Source organism: Geotrypetes seraphini, chromosome 15 (assembly GCF_902459505.1).
Source record: "Geotrypetes seraphini chromosome 15, aGeoSer1.1, whole genome shotgun sequence".
NCBI lineage: Eukaryota > Metazoa > Chordata > Amphibia > Gymnophiona > Dermophiidae > Geotrypetes > Geotrypetes seraphini.
Window position 1 is genome coordinate 66,084,287 of NC_047098.1, and position 26,543 is coordinate 66,110,829.

Genomic DNA, 26,543 nt, shown 5'->3' on the forward strand with positions numbered 1-26,543 from the left:
GCCTAAGGCCTGATTGGCCCAGGCTCTAGAAGCCTGGACCAATCAGGCCTTAGGCATAGCGGGTCCGCCCATCCCCACTAAGTCTAAGGTCTGATTGGCCAAGTGGGGATGGGCGGACCTGCTATGCCTAAGGCCTGATTGGTCCAGGCTTCTAGAGCCTGGGCCAATCAGGCCTTAGGCTTCGGCGGGATGGGCCGGGAAGGGGCGAGCCCGCCTCATTTCGACGAGGCGGGCTTACCGGCTAGACGGGAAAGAACCGTCTGGCCCGAAGAACAGGTTAGTTTGGGGGTTGTTAGCGCCGGGGGGTGGTGTGCAGTCTTCGGGCAGGAGGGGGGGGATGTGCCGTCTTCGGGCAGGAGGGGGGGGGTGCCGTCTTCGGGCAGGAGGGATTGGACACTCTCCTGCCAGCATCAGTAGTGTCGGGGTGGGAGGGAGATCGTTAGTGTCGGGGAGGGGCGGGCGGTCGGTATTGTCGGGGGGGGGGGGCATCCGATCGGACAGGCCGCGGCCCGCTATACTTATAGCGGCAGAGAGATCCCTTGCCGCGATAAGTATAGCAGCTGCGTCTACTTACAATGTAGACCAGCATTTTGCTGGCCTACATTTTTAAGGTTTCTTCCTCTACTAGGGAGACGCGTAGGGCCACCTAGGTTCGCCTAAGGCCCTTAGGCGAGCTTAGGGGTCTTGCGGGTCTCCCTAGGCTCCCGGAGGTGCCTTCAGGCCTGCCTGGGGAGCATTTTTTTTTTTTAAACGTGCATCCCGATTGGCTGATTAGACAGCTGTAAGACGCCTACAGCTGCCTAAAATCGGGACGCACTTTTTGAGAATCAGGGCCTATGTACATAAAAAAATTCAAAGCTTAGGGAGTTTTCTTTCAGAATCATTTTGTCTCAGAACGAGATGCTGGTGGTTAGCCAGTGATATTATTTGAGGAAGGATCATCTTGAATATCTTAAACCTGGAATACTCTTCCTATTTATTTGAGAGAAGAACATAATTTGGAAAAATGTAAAAGTAAATTGAAGAGTTTTCTTTTCAAAGACGCATTTGAAAATTAGGTATTTTAGTTAATTTTAATTTGACTCTATCATTTTATTGAAGCTTTTTAACTTTACCCTCCCTCTGTTTTTTTTTTCCTTAAATGTCTTGCTTTCTATCAAATAATTTGTAGTTCTACTCCTGTTTTTGTAATGCACTGTTTTGTCTCCCCAACACTGTATTTTAATATGTACATCGCTTAGAATTAAAATTAAGCAATTAATCAAATTTATTATTAAACTTGAAATTTGAAAGACGAATCTAAAAAAGTGACAAGTAAACAGAATTGTTTGGAAGTCAACAGAGTCAATGCAATGGTTTTATTTTTATTTTTTTGTAAATCTTTATTGATTTTCAAACTTTAACAATGCAATACAATTAATTTCATCATAAACACTACACAGAACGCACTTTAAATACTGTAAATGTTTTTATTTTTAACACTGCTTTCAGAGTGTCACTACCTGAGAAGCTGCGGCAACTGCAATTTGTAGGCTGGACAGATTTGTACCAGGCATAACTGCCCAGCCTAAATGCTTCTAATAATCATTTCTATAGTGCTACTAGACATACACAGCATTGTGAACATTATATATGCAGGTACTTGAGGAAAAACATCTTAATAGAAAGTGGAGAGAATGGTGAAAGTTATCTTCCTCCTTATCCCTTTTAGCCCAGTCCAGACAAATGAGTTCTGTCATCTTCCTACAGTACTGACCATTTATTCAGACTTTGCATATGCTGGAGGTAAAGAAACTGAACTATTCTGAACTGAATTCTCCTGTGCTGGTGAAGTAGGTCCTGGTAGGCCTGATGCCCTGGGAAGCTGGCCAGGGCCTGCATCCCTTGAAATTGCCTCCTTAGGCCGGTGGTGCTCCTGATGTTTGGACCAAAGCCTTTTCACCAGTTGAGCTTGGAGGTGAAAAATAATCATCCACTTTCCCAAACTCTAACCCATGAGCTTGAGCTTTGTGAGGCTTCTGGCTCAGGACCTCCACGTGGAACTTATGGGGGGTGGAGGAGCTACTGGGTCCCCATCACCACCTCCGTGCCTTCTCCACTAAAATTCCCAGTAGCAAGGTAGCACAAAGGGAAAATAAAAAACAAAAGGACCGCCCTTCATTGACTGAGCTTTACTTTTCTGTCCAGGAGAAAAAAGATTTCAATAAGAAAAATAGTAGAAGAAGCCTGGGAGGATGTAGGGTTAGTGCAGGCCTAAGGGGGTGTGTGATTCAATTGTTCATTTGTTCAAGCTTGCTTGCTAGTTGATATTGTTCAGTCTGTGGGAGCCAGTGGCTTCATACTACTGGATCCTTGTGCCCAAATTGTGATGGCCTGGTTCCAGAAACTGCTAGGCATGTGGTTGTGGAGCCTTCGGAGGAAGACTTAGGAGTTCATAGTCCCCTCCATGATCCTTCCTCAACTCCTGTGGACACCACAGATTTGGTGGGAGTGATGGCCATGTTACTGCCATCCCTCCAAATGCTAGAACAATGTAGACGTTCCACTTCTTTCACATTGGGAGAGGGGGTTCAGGGGGATCAACCACCCAATGATAAGAACATAAGAATAGCCTTACTGGGTCAGACCAATGGTCCATCAAGCCCAGTAGCCCATTCTCACTGTGGCCAATCCAGATCACTACTACCTGGCCAAAACCCAAGGAGTAGCAATATTCCATACTACCGATCCAGGGCAAGCAGTGGCTTCCCCCATGTCTTTCTCAATAACAGACTATGGACTTTTCCTCCAGGAACTTGTCCAAACTCTTTATAAAACCAGCTACGCTATCTGCTCTTACCACAACCTCTCGCAACATGTTCCAGAGTTAACTATTCTCCGAGTGAAAAAATATTTCCTCCTATTGGTTTTAAAAGTATTTCCCTGTAACTTCATCGAGTGTCCCCTAGTCTTTGTAATTTTTGACGGAGTGAAAAATCGACCCACTGAGGATTTTGTAGACTTCAATCATATCTCCCCTCAGCCATCTATTTTCCAAGCTGAAGAGCCCTAACCTTTTTAGACTTTCCTCATACGAAAGGAGTTCGTCCCCTTTTATCATCCTGGTCTCTCTTCTTTGAACCTTTTCTGGTGCCGCTATATCTTTCTTGTAATAAGGAGACCAGAATTGAACGCCATACTCCAAGTGAGGTCGCACCATGGAGCGATACAGGGGCATTATAACATTCTTAGTCTTGTTAACCATCCTTTTTTAATAATTCCTAGCATTCTGTTTGCTTTTTTGGCTGCCGCCACACACTGGGTGAAAGGTTTCATCCCAGATCCTTTTCTTGAGTGCTAAACCCCAAGGTGGACCTTAGCATCTGGTAACAGAGATTTGGGTTATTATCACTTTGCATTTGTCCACATTAAATTTCATCTGCCGCTTGGATGCCCAGTCTTCCAATTTCCTAAGATCTGCCTGCAATTTTTCACAATTGTCATTCATTTTAACAACTTTGAACAGTTTAGTGTCATCGGCATATTTAATCACCTCACTCATAGAAACATAGAATATGACGGCAGAAAAGGGCCACTGGCCCAACAAGTCTTCCCACTCTAAGGACCCTCCCTCCTAAGCACTTCCACGAAGTGAACCCACATGCTTATCCCATTTTCTTTTAAAATCGAGCATGTTGCTTGCCTTAATTACCTGAAGTGGAAGATCATTCCAACGATCAACCACTTCCTACTGTTGCTATGAAATCTCCCACCCCTGAGTTTCAACGGATGCCCTCTTTTTGGCCTAGGTCCTGTAAGAAAAAAGATATCTTCTTTTACCTCAATATGGCCAGTTACATATTTGAACGTCTCTATCATATCTCCCCTCTCACTCGTCATTCTAATTTCCAGATCACTCCACTATTTACTCTCCTCCATTGAGAAAAATTACCATTTAACCCTACCCTCTGTTTTCTATCCGATAACCAATTCCTAATCCACAGCTGAACGTTGCCACCTATCCCATGACTCTTTCATTTTTTCAGGAGCCTCTCATTAAGAACTTTGTCAAAAGCTTTCTGAAAATCTAGGTACACTACATCAACCGGCTCACCTTTATCCACATGTTTATTCACAACTTCAATGAAGTCAAACAAATTGGTGAGGCAAGATCTCCCTCGACTGAACCCATGCTGACTTTGTCTCATTAAATCATGTTTGTCTACGTGTTCCATAATTTTATTGGCAGTGGTCTGTGTTTCTTCCTGAGGAAAAAATGCTCAAGCTGCAGTAGTTGTGTCCCCAGGGGCCCCATCATATCTGGAGCTGGCTCCAACTAGTTGATTCCTTGATAGCATTTCTAAAATGCCCTCCTGTGGGCAGTGGCTGGCTTCCATCTTCTGTAGTTAGTGTTGCTTTCTCGATCTCAGGAGTTTGATGTCCAGCTTCCACTCTTAGGGGCAGTAAGACAGAGCCTAGCTTGGTGGGATAGTGTGCAGCATATGCTCAAGGGGGTTCCTTGGGATCCTCCAGAGTGGGTGGTGGTGACCACTGATGTCTCCAGGGATGGAGAGCCTGTTGTCTGAGCCAGGTGGCATAGAGTTGGTGGTCTCTGCAAGAGTCAGGCTAGCCCATCAGTTGGCTGGAAGTGAGAGCCATCCACCTAGCACTGCGGGAATTCCTTTCTCTGGTGAGTCCGCATGATTGTGGACAGCACCATAGCTGTTGTGTATATCAACAAGCAGAAAGGGACCCTACATGCAGCAATGGCTCTGGAGGCTGCAAGCATCTGCAACTGGGTCAAAACTTATTCCTTATTCTGCTCATCTCTGTTTGATCTTTATTGTCTGTGAAAGCTGGAGGGAATAAAAGTTAATACTCTGCAGTGGTAAGAGGGGGCTTATTTTGATGTGCTGTGTTTTGGATGTAATTGCTAGTAATATAGTGAAGAAGCCCAGTGTGCTTCAGCCCTGTGATGTCACCGGAGTAGTTCAGTTTCTCTACCTCCATCTACTGGTAGGAAAGGGGACACAACCCGGATGTCTGAACTGATCTAACAGGACCCAAGGAATGGAAATTAACAGGTATGAGTACATTTCACATTTTGTATCTGTGCTGTAATTTTTGGCACATTGTAGACACCAGGCCAAGGTAACTCAGCTCAAGAAAAAAGTGCAAACACTGGGATGGCCTGCTTTTTGCCCTCGCACTGAGCTGTTGTGTTCAGAACAACAAATATGTCTTCTCTCTGAATAAATTTGGTTTCTTTATTTCTGCTTATTTCCTGCGGTTACAATTATTTTACTCAGTTGGTTTACTTAAAAGTACAGTAAATAGAATGTGAAGATGAAATGATTGTAAGGTGAGTTTTTTTTTTTGTTTGGTTTTGCTTTAATGGCTGTTGGGAATGTTTGCCTCAGACCAGAAATTCTGAAGCAAGAGATCAAGGTGTTTTTCGTGAAATACAATGACCCTATCTATGTCAAATTGGAGAAGCTGGACATCATGATCCGTCTAGCCTCACAGGCCAACATTGCCCAGGTCAGCTAGTGCTGTTTCTTAATTAATTTACTTAGATTTCTAAACCACCTTTCCAGAAAATGTTCAAGGTAGCTATTTTTAATTGGACAGATGGTGCATGTTTAACACACGCAAAACATCAGTGCCATTAAAAAAAAAAACAATCCAGAAGCCCTAACAGCAGTGACAGGAGGCTGCTTTCCCAGTCACTGCTGTTTGGGCTCCATGCATGTGTCAGTCGCTCACTGAGCGATTGAATCGGTATCATTTGCACGCAAACTTGATAGTGAATCAATCGCTGTTGGAGAATTGGCCAGAGATTGAGTCGCTATCTTTAGTGAATCGAGCCCTTTTTGTCCCGAGGAAAGGCCCCTGGGAACCCCACTATTTACCCTTAAGAATATTGATCACTTAAACCTACTCTGTTTTCTTTCAGCCAGTTCTTAATACATAATGTGACATTACCTCCTATTCCATGACTTTCTACTTTCCTAAGAAGTCTTTCATGAGATACTTTGTCAAATGCCTTTTGACAATCCAAATACACAATATCAACCTTCAGTTTGGTACTTCATTCTTACCCAAGAAAAGTATTTGCAGCATATGAAAAAATCCAGTTAATAATCAAATGGTGAAAGGGAGCATTTTTAAACACATACTGGTGCTGGCTAGGTTAGACTTGTATATGCAGTATTTTGGTACGTGCAGTAAGCAGCATTGAATATTCGGGTTTAACTGGATACTGGATAAAATGCTGCTGCCAGAACTTATTTTGGTCCCAGCTGATAGAGATTTTGAAAGGAGCGCTACAATTGGTAGGAGTGAGAATGCATTAGTGCTGCCCGATTCACTGATTTGAATATATTCACTGAATCACTTTGGTGAATTGATTTGAATCGATTTGTTTCCCCTCAAAATCGGATTCACTGATTCAGTGAACAGTCTAGCCCCTCTCCCTCCCCCCCTCCCCCCCCCGGTGAGGCCTGACATGCCTCCAGAGCCTCCTAAAGCAGTGGCAGTGGATGGCTAGCAGATGCAGGCTCTGAACAGACTTGTTCATTGTCTGCTTCGCCGGGGCCTTCCCTCTGCCATGTCACTAATGATGTCACTGATGACGTGGCAGAGGAAAGTCCTGGCGGGGCAGGCTGTGTAACAAGCCTGTTCAGAGCTTACACCTGCTAGCTGTCCACCGTCGCTGCTGCAGCATTAGGAGATCTTACGGGGGGAGGGGGGCAGTCGGGAAGTGCTGCACAGAGGGATGTGAAAAATGGAAAGCTGCCGCACAGGTGGATAGGAGGGAGTGACGGAAAGCTGCTCCACAGGAAGAGAGGAAGAATTGTTGGACATGGGTTGGAGGAGAGGGAGGGAGTGTAACAAATAAGTAAAAAGGGGTGAGAGGGAGAAATCCTGCATATGGTAGAGGGGAAGGAGACATGCATGGAGAAGGAAGAGAGGGAGAGAGGCATAGGGTGAAGGGCTGAGAGAGAGAAATATTTCACATGATAATGGAGGGGAGGAAAGGAGAGATGCTGCATGGAGGGGAATAGAGAGGTTTGACCCAGGGCACAAGTCAGGGGGGAGAGAGAGAGAGATGGTAGACAGTGGGAAAGAAATGTTGAATATGGTAGAGGAAGGGAAAGTACAGAGATGGAAGATGGATGGTGAGCACAGAGAAAGAAGAAAACATCAAATGGACAGGAGACCCTGGCGAGCGAGTTAACAGATGACAAACAGAAACCAGAGCCTGGGACCAACATGATTTGAATAATAAAATGACCAGACAACAAAAGGTAGAAAAAATAATTCTATTTTGTGATTACAATATGTCAGATTTGAAATGTGTATCCTGCCAGAGAAGGTGTTAGACGGCAAGCCTGAGCTAGGATCTAACAGAGAGAGGAAAAGTCTGTTTTGTTTGTACCACAGCGTCAGCGTGGGTTTGGAGAGGGCAAAGGGTGGGTGAAGAGACTACAAAATAAACCTGCCTGGATGTTTGAAAAAGAACCCCACCCAATTGGGCAGTAAAAGTGAATCGAATCGAATTGAAATTTTTTTCTCTGAATCGGATAGCACTAGACAACCAGGAAGGATTCCGTAAGACTGGATAGTGGTGAATGTTACGCCGATCTTCAAGAAAGGTTCGAGGGGAGATCCAGGAAACTACAGACCGGTGAATCTAACCTCGATACCGGGAAAGATGGTAGAGGCGCTGATAAAGGACTGCATCATTGATTACCTTGACGGACACAATCTGATGAGGACCAGCCAGCACGGCTTCAGCAAGGGAAGATCTTGCTTGACGAACTTGCTGCACTTCTTCGAGGGAGTAAACAGGCGGATAAACAAGGGCTACCCGGTCGACATTGTATATCTGGATTTTCAGAAAGCGTTTGACAAGATCCCGCATGAACGACTACTTTGAAAAATTGCGAGCCATGGAATCAAGGGTGAAATACTCAGTTGGATTAAAAACTGGGTGGCAGATAGGAAACAGAGAGTGGGGGTAAATGGACAATACTCGGACTAGAAAAGCGTCACGAGTGGAGTGCCGCAGGGTTTGGTGCTTGGACCCGTGCTCTTCAACATATTTTAAACGACCTGGAAATTGGTACGACGAGTGAGGTGATTAAATTTGCAGACAATACGAAGTTATTCAGAGTAGTGAAGATGCAGGAGGATTGCGAAGACCTGCAGTGTGACATAAACACGCTCGAGAAATGGGCCATGACATGGCAAATGATGTTTAACGTGGATAAGTGTAAGGTGATGCATGTCGGTAACAAAAATCTTATACACGAATTTAGGATGTCCGGTGTAGTACTTGGAGAGACCCCGCAAGAAAGAGACTTGGGAATACTGGTCAACAAGTCAATGAAGCCATCCGCGCAATGTGCGGCGGTGGCAAAAAAGGGCGAACAGATTGCTAGGAATGATTAAGAAAGGGATCACAAACAGATCGGAGAAGGTTATCATGCCGCTGTACTGGGCGATGGTACGCCCCCTACCTGGAATACTGCATCCAGCACTGGTCACCGTACATGAAGAAGGACACGGTACTACTCGAAAGGATCCAGAAAAGGGCGACTAAAATGGTTAAGGGGCTGGAGAAGTTGCCGAGGTTAGAGAAACTAGGCCTCTTCTCTCTTGAAAGGAGGAGACTGAGAGGGGAAATGATCGAAACATTCAAGATAATGAAGGGAATAGACTTAGAAGATAAAGACAGATTGTTCACCCTCTCCAAGGTAGAGAGAATAAGAGGGCATTCTCTCTAAAGTAAAAAGGGGATAGATTGCGTACAAACGTAAGGAAGTTCTTCTTCACCCAGAGGGTGGTAGAAAACTGGAACGCTCTTCCGGAGGTTGTTATAGGGGAAATCACCCTTCAGGTATTCAAGACGAAGTTAGACAAGTTCCTGCTAAACCAGAACGTATGCAGGTGAGGAAATAAGCAGTTAGGGCACTGGTCTTTGACCTAACGGCCGCCGCATGAGCGGACTGCTGTGCACGATGGACCACTGGTCTGACCCAGCAGTGGCAATTCTTATGTTCAGGCCAGTATCTGTAAGTTATGCAGGTATATTTCAGACTGCTTTTCATGTGGTCCTGTGTATTCACATACTGTAGCTGCCCAAGCAGTGACACTTAATGCTGGCACCTGCATAATTTCCAGCTCATGCCTGGCAGCCGCTGCTTCTGCCTACTTAAATTGCTTTGAATCTTAGAGATTTTTTTCCCCAAGAAGGATGCAGCATGAATAACCGAAGAGTGGCTGAATTTAGGGAAAAGATGTTCAAATGCCATTCTATTCCCACCCCTACCCTTCTTCCCAAAAAAGTATAAAAATGTGAGAAATAAAACAGATCAGTAAGTGGAAAGTTGATGTTTTAAGTAGTAAAATTTTGTTTTCGGCTTATTGTGCAGCTTCATCATTGCATCACTAACTTCTATTAGTTACTTGTTCCATTTGGAAACTTGATGATAATAATAAAAAAAAAAAGCTTGTTGGAGAAAACCAGACTTTGTGCAGCTGTCCCTAGTGACTCAGAACCATCTGGTAATCTTAATGCTGACATTTTTTGTAGAATCCTATTTTATCATTTCCATCTCTATCTTTTTCCCTTTCTTATCATTGCAAATTATCGAAGGTTGAATGTATAAGAGAATCTCTCCTAGTCGCTTGCCCACCTTTTTCATTGCTTTGCTATTTCAAGCGACGTAAACTTTTGTAGTGTTTTGGTTTATAGCGCATGTGAGCTCAGTCCAGGAAGGAAGAGATTTCATATTTAGCTCATGCCTTTGTCAGTAGTAGTTCAAAGTGAGTTACATTCAGGAATAGTAGGTACTTCCCTGCCCCCCAAAGGATTACCTGAGGCAAGCAGGAAGGACAAGGTGATGGGACTTGATTTACCTCAAGTTTCAAGTTTATTAGGTATTTATATACCGCCTATCAAGGTTTATCTAAGTGTTTTTATAATCAGGTGCTCAAGTGTTTTCCCTATCTGTCCCAGTGGGCTCACAATCTATCTAGCGTACCACTGCGCCTCCTTCCTGTGGTTACAATCAAAGCGGTTTACATATTATATACAGGTACTTATTTTGTACCTGGAGCAGTGGAGAGTTAAAGACTTGCCTAGAGCTGCCAGTGGGAGTCTAACCCTGTTCCCCAGGCCTGTTACCTCCTCAGGGAAGATTTATCCATGTTTGGTGCAAGGGGATGAAAGGAAATCAAACAACTGGGTTAAAATAGAAAATCGTGTCTTGATAAGGGCCTTACCGTTGCGCGTCCCTTTGGGTCCAAGTTGCTCGGCTTTTTTGTTTCAAGTATGGAGATTGTCATTCCTCACTCGCATCTCGCCCTGACATTTTGCCAGATTTCTCAAAAGTGCTCTTCATATTAGACCGCTCAAACTTCCGTTCCCTTCTTGGGACCTGAACTTGGTTTTGTCTGATCTGGCCAAGGCTCCTTTTGAGCCTCTGACTTTCCTCTTGGATTTGACGATCAAGATGTTTTTTCTGGTCACAGGCTCATTCTTGTCGAGAACCCTTCCTGAGGCTCTCAGATTCTGGAATTTCCTTGCGCCCTGTTCCTTCCTTTCTGCTGAAGGTGGTTTCGGCTATCCATGTTAATCAGGAAGTACGTTTGCCTGTTTTTCAGCCTACTGGCGCAAAGAAGCAGATTTGCCTCTTGAGAAAATTGGACATGCGCAGAGTTCTTTTGCGCTGTCTAGAAGTCACTAACAAGTTCTGTCTCTATGACCATCTGTTTACTGACTCATTCTTCCAAGCAAGGGCGTTCCCGCTTCAAAGATCACTATTTCCAGATGGATCCATAAGGCCATTTTGCCGGGCTACATTCTTGCCGGGAAACGGTCTCCCTTCAGGATTTTGATAATTTGCAGGGCAGCAACGTGGTCTACTCTGCACATGTTTGCTAGGTTTTACTGAATGGATGTGGTGGCAAGACATGACTGCCTTCGGGTGCTTGGTCTTGAGGGCTGGCGCAGTCAGCTCACCCAAGCTCTTTGGGACTGCTTTTGTAAAACCCACTTTTTATTTATTTATTTAGCCCGCTACATCCACAGTTCCAAGCGGGTTCCACTAAAACATACATAGTCAGGTTATGACATAACAAACGAACATAAAAATTCCTAAAAAAATAAAAAGTACACTCTACTACTATACTCACTAAACATTTTGTAAGAATATAGCAAACCAGAAGTCTACCTGCAATAAATAAAAGAACTTACTTACTCTTCTTCCTCCATATTCGCGGTTTCGATTATTCACGGTTTTTAGCTTGCTGGCTCCTCTCCCCAAATTGCATCAGCTTGCATAGAGAAATCACTGATTTCAAGTGTTTACAGAGAAAATCGCTGATTCCCAGCACTTTGTTCACCGTGTTTTGCCTCTCCTTCAGAAACAGGCCAGGTCTCCCACCATGTTGTTCGCGGTTTCACCATATTCACGATGGTTTTTAATAGAAAACAGCAAATGACATACAAAAAAGTTATTCATGGTTTTTCAGTATTTGCGGTTCTGTTAATCTCCTATCACAGCAAATACGGAGGTAACTTAAGAAGCTCTTTAGGAGGCTCATCAAAATCCAAAGCATCAAGGAGTTCTGCTCTGGGCTTAGTGTCTGCCTCCAATTTGACAGGTAGAGCTTTCCCCAACTGTTTGACATACTTGGTAAAGGAAAGTCCCTCAGGAGGATATCTTCTTCTTCTAGAAGGAAGAGATGGATATGAAGGGATAACCATAGGATTCAGGAGCTGATAATGTAGGCTCGTATTCAGTATCAGAATGGTAACGGGACAGGTCAGAATCAACATCTTGTACCCCAGGAGATTCTCTGTAGGACGAAGATTTTCTAGGTTGAGCTTCTTAAGTTACCTCTACACAATCCCCTCAAAGAGGCCTTCTTTAAGAACTTGGAGAATCCTTTTTCTGTCAGATTAGATACTAGAAAAATTGACTCACTTTATAGAACCATATCTTGTCCTGGCTTTGATAAACCACAACTACCACACCAATCGTTGCTTTTGAATTGACCCTTAAAAAATCCTGTAACTCCAGGGATTATGCCACTGCATCACCAGGACGTGAGGGTTGTACTATGGATAAATTTTGTCGCCATATTTACCAAAACTCTGTTGGCCAACCAAGTTCTTAATTACAACTTTACATGTCTTTTTACCTTAAACATCTCATAAAAAAGTTGGATGATTTTGAACATCGTATTCTATCTGACCACCTAACAGATTTTCAGCAGACTTCTTATAGTGTTCTTCAAACATGAAACTATTTGGCAAGAAAAGCATTTGATGCTTTCAAAATGTCATCCAGAGCATCTACTATGTCTCTTGCAATAAGAAGACTTGCCTGGCTCTGAGTCTCCAATATGGACATCAGTCTTCAGGATCGGTTATCAAACATCCCTTGCCTAAGTGAAGAACTCTTTGATGACAGGATAGAGGCTGCTACTCAAAATCTTACTCAGCATGAGCATAATTGGATTTCTTTAACAAGATCTAAGACTAAGAAACATAGAAATATGATGGCAGATAAAGGCCAAATGGTCCATCCAGTCTGCCATCCACGGTAACCATGATCTCTTCCTCTCTCTCTCTCTAAGAGATAACACGTGCCTCTCCCAGGCTTTCTTGAATTCAGACACTGTCTCTGACTCCACCACCTCTTCATAGTTGTTTTTCTTAAATTTGTCTCCTATTTATGTATTTATTTATTTTTAGCTTTTATTTTCTGCGTTACAACTTTAATAGATTAAATTAAGGCACATTGAACTTCCCTCTCTGTCCTAAATAGGCTCGCGATCTAAATTAGAGTGCCTAATAAAAAATGATTTAAAAATATATACAGTGATATAAACAATATCAAATAGAGAGAAGAAAAAGTAAAATAGGCAAGAAATTGAACAAAACCTGTCAAAATATTTATTTAGCCCATCCTCCCAAAGGAGCCCAGAACAGGTTACAGGAGTTCATTCATAGTATGGGTAGGACAAATGTTCACAGCATTTACAGATTGTACAGCATTAACAGTATAGACATAACATGCAAACTTATAGATACAGGCTTAATGGGCATAGGGTGGTTTGGATTGCAGTATTTTCAGTGTAGATATACTAGGAAGTAGAGTAGCTTTTCTTTGTAGGTGGGTGCATCTTTGTTGTCAGAGAAAGTGGTAATAGTTCAAGTTACATTTGTGGTGGCACGTGAGTTTTAGCGAGGTTCCGTTTGGTATATTAGGTGTTGTCTTTGAGATTCCATCCATCCGGGGTGTAGACATGGGTCTTCACGGAGCTGGGTTTGTAAAGAGGAATTCCAGATTGCATGTTGCTTGGTTGCAAGTCATCCGGGAAGTGTAGCACACAAGATACCACCCTTTGCACCTCAGGATATAGTTACAGTGTCTTCTTACTATTTGTCTGTTTAGTTCCACTCTTCATTTTTTTGGTCTTTTGAGATCTAATGAGGACCTACAATTAAAATCCTGGGCGTTGTTGTTGATCAGTGCTTGACCATGAAAAATCAGATTGATGCAGTGGTTCAAAAGGGATATACTATACCTTATGGAAACCGCATACCATCAGATCCTATTTTGATGCCACTGCTTTCGCAGTTCTAGTTCAGTCACTACTTCTGAGTTTACTGGACTAGTGTAATATTGTATACCTGATGAGTACGAAGAAAAATTTGGCTAAATTGACCTTGGTTCAGAATACAGCAGTAAGAATTATTTATGGTCTGAGGAAGTATGACCTCTTAAGCCCTTATTATCGTGAGCTGTATTGGCTTCTGGTCGAGGCCTGGGTGATCTTTAAGTTAGGATGCTTATATTATAAAGTTCCCTTTGGTGTTCCCCATTATACCTTGCTGACAGATTTGTTATTGTGGCGTACAAGAATAGTAGAAAATCTCATGCCCTACTTACATTCCCGTCAGCCAAGGGCTGTAAAAGTAAGAAACATCCTTGGCATTGTCTTTCCTACCAAGTAACTTACTAAGACAAAGATTTTTGTTTTTTATTAATGATATCCACGTCTTATGAACATTTCAAAAAATTGTTGAAAACCTTCCTTTTCTCTAAATTTCTGACCAATTAGACCTTCTGTATACTATATTATTCCATGTATCTTTGCATAGCATAATCTTTTGTTAACCGCATTGAACTCATGGCTATGTGGTCTAGAAATCTGCTATTATGTTATGATATATGCTACTATTGCTTTTGTTGATAATCGCCTTCTAGGATTTCTCTGACATCAATGTATGATTTAAAGCTTGTTTGTACTTCTGAAATGATCAAATTTGTGCTCTATCCCTAGTATAACAGGGATGATTAACGATGTTGTCTTGACCTGTCAATGTTATATGTGATAATTGGAGGGAAACCAGATTCTATGTATGTGATATGGAAACCGCATAGTTGTAGATAGGGACAGATTCTTCAGCCTATTGGGAACCACAAGAACAAGGGGGCACTCAGAGAAGTTAAAAGGGGACAGGTTTAGAACCAATGCTAGGAAATTCTTTTTCACTCAGAGGGTGGTGGGCGCCTGGAATGCACTTCCGGAGGTTGTGATAGGACAGAGTACACTACGGGGTTTCAAAGAAGGATTGGATAAATTCCTGAAGGACACGGGGATTGAGGGATACAGATAGAGGTAGGGATAGGATTATGAAAGGGTGTAGATAGAAGGATAAAGGGGATTAAAGGGTTTTAGACAAGGATCACCATACAGGTCATGGACCTGATGGGCCACCGCGGGAGCGGACTGCTGGGCGAGATGGACCTCTGGTCTGACCCAGCGGAGGCAACTTCTTATGTTGTATGCGGTATATACATTTTTAAATAAATAAATAAGATTAGATGCTTGTGATTATATTTTCTGAAATCATAAATATATGAGACAATGCTGTCATTAACAAACTGGCCACATTTTGGATCTAAACAAGAGTCAAACCTTTTCATAGTGTAATAAACTTGAAATATTCATGTAGCTGCATTGGGCACCAAAATGACAGAAAAGTCGTTTCTTTTCTCTTTGAGCAAAGTATATTGGCTGCATTTTTAGTCTACTGAAGTAATGAGAGAAAAGGGTCAGCAAACAAACCATTCTATGTTACCTTTTCTTTCTTTTACTCCACTCTATCCAACACAGTGGATTATGACAGCTGGAAGGCAGTAAGATCTGTTTCACTTCACTGGAGTCTTCCTCTTTGAGGGAGGGGATTTGATATACTGCATTTCCATGGTTACAATCAAAACATTATATACAGATATTTATTTAGTAGGAGACGGGGCAACCCAGATAGGTTTTCAGGATTCCCCAAAGAATATGCTTGCAATTAATTTGTATGTCTCCTCGAGGACCAAGGTTGCCCACCCCTGTTTAACTACTGAATAAAACCCACCTCCTTAAGCAGGTACAGACTGGCATCTCAGAATGACCTTCTTTTCTGTTTACTGGCTTCAGACATCTCTTGAGGCCATGTAGGTGTATGATTAATGGATCCTATTGTTGGATTGGGCCATACTCTTCGGATGAATAGTATCCATCACCTGTGGGACTGGATAAGAGATTTGTCTGTCTGGACTAGATTGTAAACTCTTCTGTGTTTTGATGTACAGCACTCTGTATGTCTAGCAGTGCTATAGAAATAAGTAGATTCTTACTAAATGCATCAAGATCTTCATAATATCTTCTGTTCTGCAGGTTCTGGCTGAACTAAAGGAGTATGCTACTGAAGTGGACGTAGATTTTGTCCGTAAGGCAGTTCGAGCGATTGGGCGCTGTGCCATCAAGGTTGAGGTATTTTTTTTTCCAGCTTTGCCTAACGTTTTACAGAAACTTCAGCGTTCAACATATTCACAAAACATCCTGTATTCTGAGCCTGTAATTAGCAGAAAACCAGTCCAGTTGAATGAATTAACATTAGTGAATTCTCATCAAATCATACACTTCATTCTATTTCACCCTGTAAGGCTGCTGTTCAAAGAAATTCTAAGCATTAAATAGGATTAAAAGAGGCTAGTCTGGCTGATTTCGATATGATGGCGTTGCTCAGGGTATAATCTTAAAAAGAATGCCCACATCATTTACTGTGAAAGATTTTGGTCTCTCATCTGAATGGTCATACCTTCTATTACTATAGATTGCCATAGCTTTGTGATCCAGCTGACCAGATAAAAGACCCATAAACAGTTCCACTTATCTGGATTTATTATCCAAGAATAAAATGGATAGCAGCTTTTTATTGGTAAGTGACAGGAGGAGTCCTACCCTTGTCTCCACCCAACACAGTCAATATTAGAGCGATGGACAGTAAAGCTGCCCTCTAGATCAGTGGTATTCAACCCAGTTCTCAGGGACCACCTGTCATACATATTCATTGTGGCTATCCTGAAAACCCAACTGGCCAGGTGGTCCCTGAGGACTGGGTTGAATACTACTGCTCTAGATCAGTGGTTCCCAAACCTGACCTGGAGGACCACCAGGCCAGGCGGGTTTTCAGGATAGCCACAATGAATATGCACGGAGCAGATTTGCATGCCTGGCACCTGCATTATATGCAGATCTCGCTCATCCATATTCATTAGGGCTATCCTGAAAACCCAACTGGCCTGGTGGTTCTCCAGGACAGGGTTGGGAACCACTGCTTTAGATCACACCTCTACTAACATATGAGATTGGATTGTTTTATATATTCTGGTTTTAAATGTATTCCAGTTGATATTCGCAATGCTTAAATCATGCTGAGTAGGGCAGCTGCTGATTGGCAATGCTATTGATTGGTTCTGACTAGCCATCTTTGAAGTGGACTGGAGGGAGATGTTCTGAGAGCAGAATCGGGGAGGAGCTGGCAGCTCTGCTGGTGCCAGCATCACATGGTTAGGTGACTCTATAGGACTGCATAAATAGCAGTCTAGACTTTTGGCACTGAATATTGACCAGCATCTGCATATAGAGGGGTACCATATTTTGGGCCGCAAAACCCCGGCACATGACCCTGCCCTGTTTTGCCTCCGACCCCACCCTGCTGCCCCAGCCCTGCCCAGTTCCACCTCCACTCTGCCCCCCCACAAAACCTCCTCTCTTCTTCCCCGAAGATCTCCGGCCGTGCCTGGAGAGCCTGGAGCATGCGCAGATGCGTGTGACATCATCCTCGCATGCTCAGAGGCCCTCCAGATGCAGCCGGAGCTCATCTGGGTTTTCCTAAACCTGGACAAACTGCCGGGTTTTGGAAAGTCCGTCTGGGCCTGGACAGTCCTCAAAAGGGGACATGTCTGTACTTTCCTGGAGGTCTGGTAACCTTACCCACATATCTTCAAAGCACTAGACTTAAGTGTGCCAATCTACTTTCCCTCCCCGCTCCAGAAGTCTAGCAACTCCTGTATGATTTTCCATCTCTCCCCCACCAAACATAATCAAAGTTCTGTTCAATCCCCTAGCCAACCCACCTCACCACCAATAAACATTAGAAAAGCTCCTTCTGATCCCCTGGCCCTCTTTCCCCCCCCCCCAGGTTCATTTCAGGCCTAACCACCTGATACATTATATAATCCCAGGACAAGCGGGCAGCATATTCTCACACATGGGTGACATCGCCGATGGAGCCCCGGTACGGACCACTTTAAAAGTGCATCGCCTCTTTAAGACTTTAGAAAGTTTGCGATAGCCCGCACCGCGCATGCGTAAGTGCCTTCCCACCCCGATGCAGGATGCGCGTCTCCTCAGTGTTTTTTCGTTTCCACGGAGCTAAGAAGACACGGTTTAACGATTGTTAAACTTTTTCTGTTTGAGAGCTCAACCTGATTTCATACTCAAAACTGGCCGATCAATAGTTACGCTTCTGGAATTAATAGCAAAATTCAGACCCAGGCAGCCTCTAATCTTTGTTATCTTGAAATGAGACTTTAATGCTGCTTGGTTGCTGACATTTTGTGCCAGCACTGGCAGTAGAGCCAGAAATGAGACAGTGGGCCAGCTTTTTTGTCCGATGCTGCTGCCACTCCTGGAGAACTCCTGGAGGCGGCCAAACTGAACCCAAATTGTGCTTGATGCCCCCACCTACCTCGACTTTAGAAAACAACTCAAAACACACTTATTCCATGGACAGAACCCTTAATTACCCCCTTTTTTTTACTTCTCTCTCCCCAACCACCAATGATCAGGAAACTCTACCTACTCATTCTCACTGTACTTTCCCAACCTGTTAACTTCAATGACTTCATTGTTTGTATTTTTGACTAACAGATGTGAACCGCCTAGAACTCCCTGGGTATGGTGGTATACAAAATAAAGTTGTTATTATTATTAAAGTCATAAAAATGAACTGAGCCATTTTCAGCCAAATTTCTGTCATCACTGGTAGTTTGAATATAAAGTTCTCCTTTATCCTGGCTGACATTTTGTAAAAAGAGAGTGGGTTTCTGTGGTTTGGCTGTCCTCGAATAGCAATTACTTTGCAGAGAAGCAAAGTGTTCAGTAATATCTGTCGTCGTTAGGACGGACATTGTCATATTAATTATTGCAATAGTTTTAAAGAACCGAAGTGTTAACTATATGCAAACAAGGAACAAAGGGAAAAAACTGCAGGAATGGTGTACAAGACATAAAACAGTTTGTATCCATCGCAGTGAATATTATCCACAACCTGACACGCCTGTGACATATAATCACAACTACCATGTGGATAAAAATGGAGATAAACCTTTTTGGGTACAAACTGTTTTTATGTTCATTAAAGACTTGGCGTCTTGTACACCATTGCTGCAGTTTTTTCCTTTGTTCCTTGTTCAACATATCACTGACAATTGATGAGAAACTCTGTAATAATTAAGTGATCCTATGTATAACTTATTAAAAATTTCATCACTTAAAATCGTCGAATCAAGACTCTTTTCTATAACTTATACTTTAATTTCTATATAAATGACACAAAAAATAGGTGAATGTGAAAAGCTCAGGCCCTACAACCAAACTAGAGGTCTGCACGGGAACGGGGATCACGGGGTTCCCACGGGGACCCCCCTCTAGCCAACGGGACTCCCATGGGGATGGAAGGCTTTGTAAGCAAGGTTTGTCCATATAATATAATGGACATGTCAGCCTTACTAAAAGAGGGGGGTTTACAAGTTAATTACCTGAACAGAAAACAAAAAAAGGGTTCCACCAAAGAGATTCCATAAGGAAAACAGTAGCGCAAACACAAAAGAAACTGTGGAATTGATGATCCTGTCAGAAGTAATTGCTGCTTTTTATGGGGATGGGTGGGGATGGAGGTAATTCCTTGCGGGGATGGGTGGGGACGGAGAGGATCCTGATGGGGACGGGTGGGGTCGGAGAGGATCCTGGCGGGGATGGAGAGGATCCTGACGGGGACGGGTGGGGTCGGAGAGGATCCTGGTGGGGACGGGTGGGATTTTTGTCCCTGTGCAACTCCCTAGTATAAACATGGAGCCAGTTGTTAAAGAGACCATCACAGCTGATCACTGTCTCATTCCATTGCAATCTTCCAAACTTTATACAATCTGCGGCGCTGGAGTTGCTGGGAACGTCTCACAACTGCTCCGGTCTGATAATCAACCTAAAATAAAATTTGCTGCTGTCTCAAATCTTCCCTCGACCCCACCCCCAACTCGAGTTTCACGAATTGGAGCTTCATCAAGAGGGGACACCCGCCCAAACTAACTGACAGCGCTGAGTTTGGTTATAGGGTCTGAGCTTTTCACATTCACCTATTTTTTTGTGTCATTTATATAGAAATTTAAGTATAAGTTGTAGAAAAGAGTCTTGATTTGAAGATTTTAAGTGATGAAATTTTTAATGACTGTATGCAACCCCAGAAGAATGAGTCGTCTTTTCCTTGCATGTGAGTCTGGATCCTATACTTCAATCTCTTTTTATGAATTCCTCTGGTTTGGCTACTCTTCGAGAGATGTTCTAATCCCATGTTCCTGTTGCTAGCAATCAGCGGAGCGCTGTGTGAGCACACTTCTGGACCTCATCCAGACCAAAGTCAACTATGTCGTGCAGGAGGCCATCGTCGTCATCAGGGACATATTTCGCAAGTATCCAAACAAGTACGTGCAACTGTGATGCCTAATGAAGAGTAACATGAACATAGATACATTTTTGAGTGGCCTAAAGTGGGGGTTGAAGATTTGTAAAACAAACACAGCTCAGCAGCAGGTAGCTTCTCACACTCGTCATCCCTTGTTATAGCATAGTCCTAAACCAAAAATTGACCCTAGGAGATCCACAGAGACGAAAAACCAGAAGAAACCCCAAAAACCTGTGGAGTGACGATATGTTGCTTTTATAAAAATGGTGCAAAGTATACATTTATGTGCTTTGATGGCCTAGGCATATTTTATAAAATTACTCTCCTCGGGAAATCTGTTAAAAGGATTGTCCATGAATAAACCAGTATTTCCTTATCATTCTCACTAGACCAGTCCGAAACCTCTGGGTTGTGTCTGATGATCAGCAGATGGAGACAGAATACAGCACTGGGCACTCTGCCCTATAAAAACATTGTGAGGCTCTCTTTGGGAGTGTTGGTTGGCGGCAGGAGAAATTGAGCATCTCTCCTGGAGTGGGTGGGGGAAGGTCAGTTGGGTGGGAGAGATTGGGGATATCTCCTGCTGCCGAAGGAGTTGGTTTGCAGCGGGAGACTTTGGCATCTCTCCCGCTGCTGGGGAGGTGTGTCAGTTGGCGGCAGGAGACATTGGGCATCTCTTCCGCTGCCGGGGAGGTGTCGGTTGGAACATAAGAATTGCCGCTGCTTGGTCAGACCAGTGGTCCATCGTGCACAGCAGTCCACTCCCGCGGTGGCCCCCAGGTCAAAGACCAATGCCCTAACCGAGACTAGCCCTACCTGCGTACGTTCTAGTTCCACAGGAACTTGCCTGACTTTGTCTTGAATCCCTGGATGGTGTTTTCCCCTACGACAGCCTCCGGAAGAGCGTTCCAGTTTTCCACCATTCGCTGGGTGAAAAAGAACTTCCTTACGTTTGTACGGAATCTATCCCCTTTTAACTTTAGTGGTAGTGGGAGAGATTGGGCATCTCGCCCGCTGTTGTGGGTTTAAAAAAAAATTATTATTATTCTGCATATATGCCCATCACTATAACCAGCAATGGGCATATGCAAATTTAGTGAGTCTTCACTACTCTCCGCCAACTTCATTTGAATGAGAGTTTTTTGGAGAACGACTTGCTTTTTTAAAATCGCTACTATAACGGCTGCGATAGCCTGTCCGGTTTTTATTTGGTTTTTTGAAAATCTAGCCCTCAGTCCCTTTCCCATCTGGTATCTTTCTAAATATCTCTCTTCTCCCCCTTTTTCTTCCTGTGACTTGCTCCGAGAACTGTTGTAAGCTTGGCAGTATATCAAGTTTTAATAAACATAAAGGAAAAAAAATAGAAAAAAAGAAATTTCTATTTCTGGAAGAGAGCTGGAAAGTGCAAGGGCTGAGGGCTTGTTGCAGCTAAGATTAGATTAAGGGCTTGACTTTAAAGATTGGACTAAAAGACATTGGACCAATCAATTAATCAAAGTAGTGAATTGGCCCATAAGGATCAGATCAACAGACTGATTGAAGAACTACACAGCTGATCCTTACAAGGACTTCATTAGGGGTTTTGTCCTATTCCAACATATAGAAACATAGAAACATAGAAATAGACGGCAGATAAGGGCCACGGCCCATCCAGTCTGCCCACCTCAAAGACCCTCCCCTACCTTTTATTGTGAATAGATCCCACGTGTCTGTCCCATTTGGCCTTAAAATCAGGCACGCTGCTGGCCTCAATAACCTGAAGTGGGAGACTATTCCAGCGATCAACCACCCTTTCAGTGAAAAAGAATTTCCTGGTGTCCCCATGCAGTTTTCCGCCCCTAATTTTCCACGGATGCCCCCTTGTTGCCGCTGGACCCTTGAAGCAGAAGATATCTTCTTCCATCTCGATGCGGCCCGTGAGATGTTTGAATGTCTCTATCATGTCACCCCTCTCTCTGCGCCTTTTGGAACACTATGAATATGTGGATGTATGTTTTAAAATTTTAGTGATGTTTTCACTTGATATTTTTGCACATAATGAATTAAATTGTTAACTTATTTAAAAAGATTTAAATAATGTAAAAAATAAATAATGAATTAGGTTCTCAAGACAAAAAGGTCTTTTATTCCTTGTGATTACACTATTGACATATTGACTTTCTCTCTTTATAGATAAGTTACCATTGCTTTGTTATTGAAATACTGGAGTTGCACAGTGACTTTATAGGGTAGGGTATTCTCTGTCTCCATCTACTGGCCAATGGGCACAATCCATAGCTACTGGATTGGTCTGATGGGACTAAAGGAAAGAAAATTATCAGGTAAGCACTAACTTCTCCTTGATGTGAAGAATGCCTCCTTGAAAATTATCCTGCTCTCTGTATGAGGAAAAGAGGCAGCTTTGGGGGTAGGGGAACCAGGACGGTAAGTTGTATGTGAGGAGTTCATTTTTCACTCCTCATCTGTACTTTGACAAAATGGTGTTTAAGTCAAAAATCACAAGGGAGTACCTTTAATTTTGGAAAAGCAGTGGGGGCTGTAGATCTAATTTTGAAAAAGGTTTTGCTTAGCTTCTGTGGAGTTTGCTGCTGCATACAGAGTTGTACGTTTCCAAGTCCAAATAAATTTATAGGCCCAAAAAATTAAATGAAAGGTCTTCTATTGCTAGTGAGCCCCTTTTTCTGTGCCTCAGGTATGAGAGCATCATTGCCACACTCTGTGAGAACTTGGACTCCCTGGACGAACCAGATGCACGAGGTGCCATGATATGGATTGTGGGCGAGTATGCTGAGAGGATTGACAACGCCGATGAGCTTCTGGAGAGTTTCCTAGAGGGTTTTCATGATGAGAGCACTCAGGTAGGGGCAATTGATCGGTACTAGTGGCTTATCTTTATGGCGTATTAGATTTACTATACCACCTTTACTGGCAAACATAGCAAAGTGGTTTACGTGCTAACATCTCAAAAGAGAGCCAATATCATATAGGATAGAAAAGTGTGGTCTAATTTTGGTGCATAGTCAGTTGTGCGCGAGACACCAGCGTGCCGACAATCGAGCGCTGACAATTCGGTGCAAGACACAAGCGCACCGCGGCAAAATTTAGTTATGAAGAGCTCCGAAGCGGAGTGTGAGTGGAGAAAACCCCCCCCCCCCCACTTTACTGCATAGTGTTCGCGCTGCTGTTGGGGGAGGGGTTTGGGGGGTTGGAACTCTCCATTACAGAGAAAACGGAACATTTTCTGATTATTTTTCGGGAAAAGTTCCGTTTTCTCTATAAGGGGGGGTTGCACTCCCCCCCCCCCCAACGGCAGCGCGAACACTATGCAATAAAGTGGGAGGGTGTTCCCTCCCACACACTCCCCTGTCGGAGCTCTTTAAAACTAAGTTTTTCCGCGGTGCACTTGTGTCTTGTGCCGAATTGTCCCCTCACCCTAATTTTGGTTTCTGCTTCATGAGTGCTGCATTTTGGATAAATTTGTTGTCACTTCTTATCCCTTCTGCCTGATGCATCCCTGAATGGATGCTCTTTCCTGGGGTGGATGTTTCTTAGGAGCAGCTGCTCTGCCCCATTCTAACATGTGTGTTGATGATTCTTTAGGTACAGCTTACGCTGCTGACGGCTGTCGTGAAACTATTCCTGAAGAAACCCTCTGAAACGCAGGAGCTGGTGCAACAAGTGCTTAGCCTGGCTACGCAGGTAAGGGAAGCTGCCAGGAATGTTGAAGCTGGGATTCCAGTGTAGGTTTTGGGGTTGTGTGTGTCTATGAACCATATAACGCCTGAAGATCAGAGCCCGGGTAATGTGTCACAGTCCTTTCTCAGCTCCTGCACTCTTGCAACAAGTTTTAAGGGTACTAAACAGGGTCGGTAAGACCATAGGGGTCCACAGCGGTCTGATTCCAAAAGAGCGATGATATGAGCGAGAGGTTTGTCGTAATCCCCATTCAATCCCGCTGGTGAACCACTATGAGAGAGACTCATTGACCTTTTCAATGAGTCTCTAGAGTCGGGATGGTACTGGAGGACTGGCGAAGGGCAGATGTGGTCCCTCTCTACCAAAGTGGAAGTAAGGAAGAAGTCGGGAATTACAGGCCGGTAAGTCTGACTTCTGTGGTAAGCAAATGAATGGAAACACTTTTAAAACAGAGAATGTTGAAGTTTCTGAAATCCTATAGACTGCAGGACCGGAGGCAACTTGGATTCACTAGAGGTAGGTCTTGTCAGACAAATCTGATCAATTTCTTTGACTGGGTGAGTGTGCTAGATTTAGTGTACTTAGATTTTAGCAAAGCCTTTGACAGTGTTCCACACAGATGTCTAATAAATAAACTGAGTGCCCTCGGGATTGGTCCCAAAGTGACGGGCTGGGTGAAGAACTGGTTGAGTGGAGGGCGATAGAGGGTAGTGGTCAATGGAGATCACTCTGAGGAAAGGGATGTTACCAGTGTGTGCCTCAAGGTTCTCTTGGGCCTGTTCTTTTTAACATTTTTATAAATGATATTGCTGAGGGACTGTCGAGTGAGACTTGCCTCTTTGCGGATGATATCAAAATTTGCAATAGAGTAGACACCCAGGATGGTGCAATAGAGTAGACACCAAGGATGAAGAAAGACCTGGCGAAGCTTGAAGAATGGTCTGAAATTTGGCAGCTAAAATTTAATGCTAAGAAATGCAAGGTCATGCATTTGGGCTGCAAAAACCCAAGGGTGATGCCCCTATATAAGATATAAGACTTTGGTGAGACCTCATTTAGAATATTAGAAACATAGAAAAATGACGGCAGAATTGTGTACAATTCTGGAGGCCGCAACTTAAAAAAGATATAAAAAGGATGGAGTTGGTCCGAGGCTACTTAAAATGGTGCGTGGTCTTCATCATAAGGCGTATAGGGACAGACTTAAAGATCTTGTATACTTTGGAGGAAAGGTGGGAGAGGGAAGATATGATAGAGATGTTTAAATACCGATGTGATGTAAATGCACATGAGTTAAGCCTTTTTCATTTGAAAGGAAATTCTGCAATGAGAGGGCATAGGATGAAGTTAAGAGGTGATAGGCTCCGGAGTAATTTAAGGAAATACGTTTTTACAGAAAGGGTTGTAGATGCATAGAACAGTTTATCCTAGGACAAGCAGGCAGCATATTCTTAACGCATGGGTGACGTCACCGACGGAGCCCCGGTACAGACCTTTTTAACTAGAAAGTTCTAGTTGGCCGCACCGCGCATGGGCGAGTGCCTTCCCGCCCGACGGAGGAGAGTGTGGTCCCCAGTTTCTTCGTTTCCGCGGAGCGAAGAAGACGCATGTGTTTTCAACGGCCGTTGAAAAACTAATTTTTGCCTTCCCGCTCGCGTATTTTTTCACTTTTTTTCCTTTTTTCTTATCGGATTCCCTTTATTTTTGTTTTAAAAAAAAAAAAAACTCGTCGAGTTTTCCTTATTTTTTCAGGCCGGCCCTGGCGGGGCCTGTTGCCACCATACAGGCCTCGGGTTCGATTTTGCGGAGGCCGTGTTTCCATTCATGCCCCCTCAACCGGGTTTTAAGAAGTGCCAGCGGTGTGCTCCCTACAAATCAGAAGATGACAGAATTGAGACAAAATGAGGCAGAACCAGGAAACAAAACACCAACAGTCTATGATGCAACAGCTATATAAGGTGTTTGAGCAGTCTCTTTGACTAGAAAGGCAGGAAATAAGCAGATGGAAATTGAAGGAAAAGAGGGTATCGTGTATGAAGAAGCGGATTTTTTGCCACCTGAACCTTTAACCGTATATACTTTCACATGATTTTGGACTGGGGTTGGATGTTGTTTGGAGTTCCAGTATCCTGATCGATCCTACACAAAGGAAAATTTCTCACTTTTTGTGTTAGAGCTTGTTGGACTAATGTAGACTTAGTAGATAAAGGCAGGTTGTTCACCCTCTCCAAGGTAGGGAGAACGAGAGGGCACTCTCTAAAGTTAAAAGGGGATAGATTCCGGACAAACGTAAGGAAGTTCTTCTTCACCCAGAGAGTGGTGGAAAACTGGAACGCTCTTCCGGAGGCTGTTATAGGGGAAAACACCCTCCAGGGATTCAAGACAAAGTTAGACAAGTTCCTGATGAACCGGAACATACGCAGGTAGGGCTAGTCTCAGTTAGGGCGCTGGTCTTTGACCTAAGGGCCGTCCCTTTTATTTTTACATTGGCCTACCTTTTAGCTGTCTAGTAAGCCTTGCAGGGGCTTTTAACACACTACTTGAAGCTTCCGGTACCAAGCTCCAGAGATCATAAGATTTTAGATTGGAGTAGTCCTATGTTAGGTTTCGGAAATTCTTGAAGACCTTTTTGATTGCTGAGATGTCATTTTTCTTTCCTTTGTATTCTTTATTAATCTGCTCTAAACCTTTGATAAGACTTTCAATAAGTATCTATTGTATTGTCCGCCATCAGTGCTCCTTTTATCCTTTGATGATC

At 43.5% G+C, this 26,543-nt stretch overlaps 1 protein-coding gene across 3 annotated transcripts in view; it reads left to right on the forward strand.

Annotated features, from left to right (window-relative positions):
- Positions 1–26,543, forward strand: part of LOC117349121 (AP-1 complex subunit beta-1) — a 123,706-nt gene that overhangs the window by 44,107 nt on the left and 53,056 nt on the right. For all 3 annotated transcript variants that reach the window (XM_033922157.1, XM_033922159.1, XM_033922158.1), the window contains 5 exons: positions 5,400–5,520; positions 15,739–15,834; positions 19,993–20,108; positions 22,782–22,947; positions 23,690–23,788. In XM_033922157.1, coding sequence (XP_033778048.1) covers positions 5,400–5,520; positions 15,739–15,834; positions 19,993–20,108; positions 22,782–22,947; positions 23,690–23,788 — 598 coding nt within the window. The remainder of the gene's footprint in view (positions 1–5,399; positions 5,521–15,738; positions 15,835–19,992; positions 20,109–22,781; positions 22,948–23,689; positions 23,789–26,543) is intronic.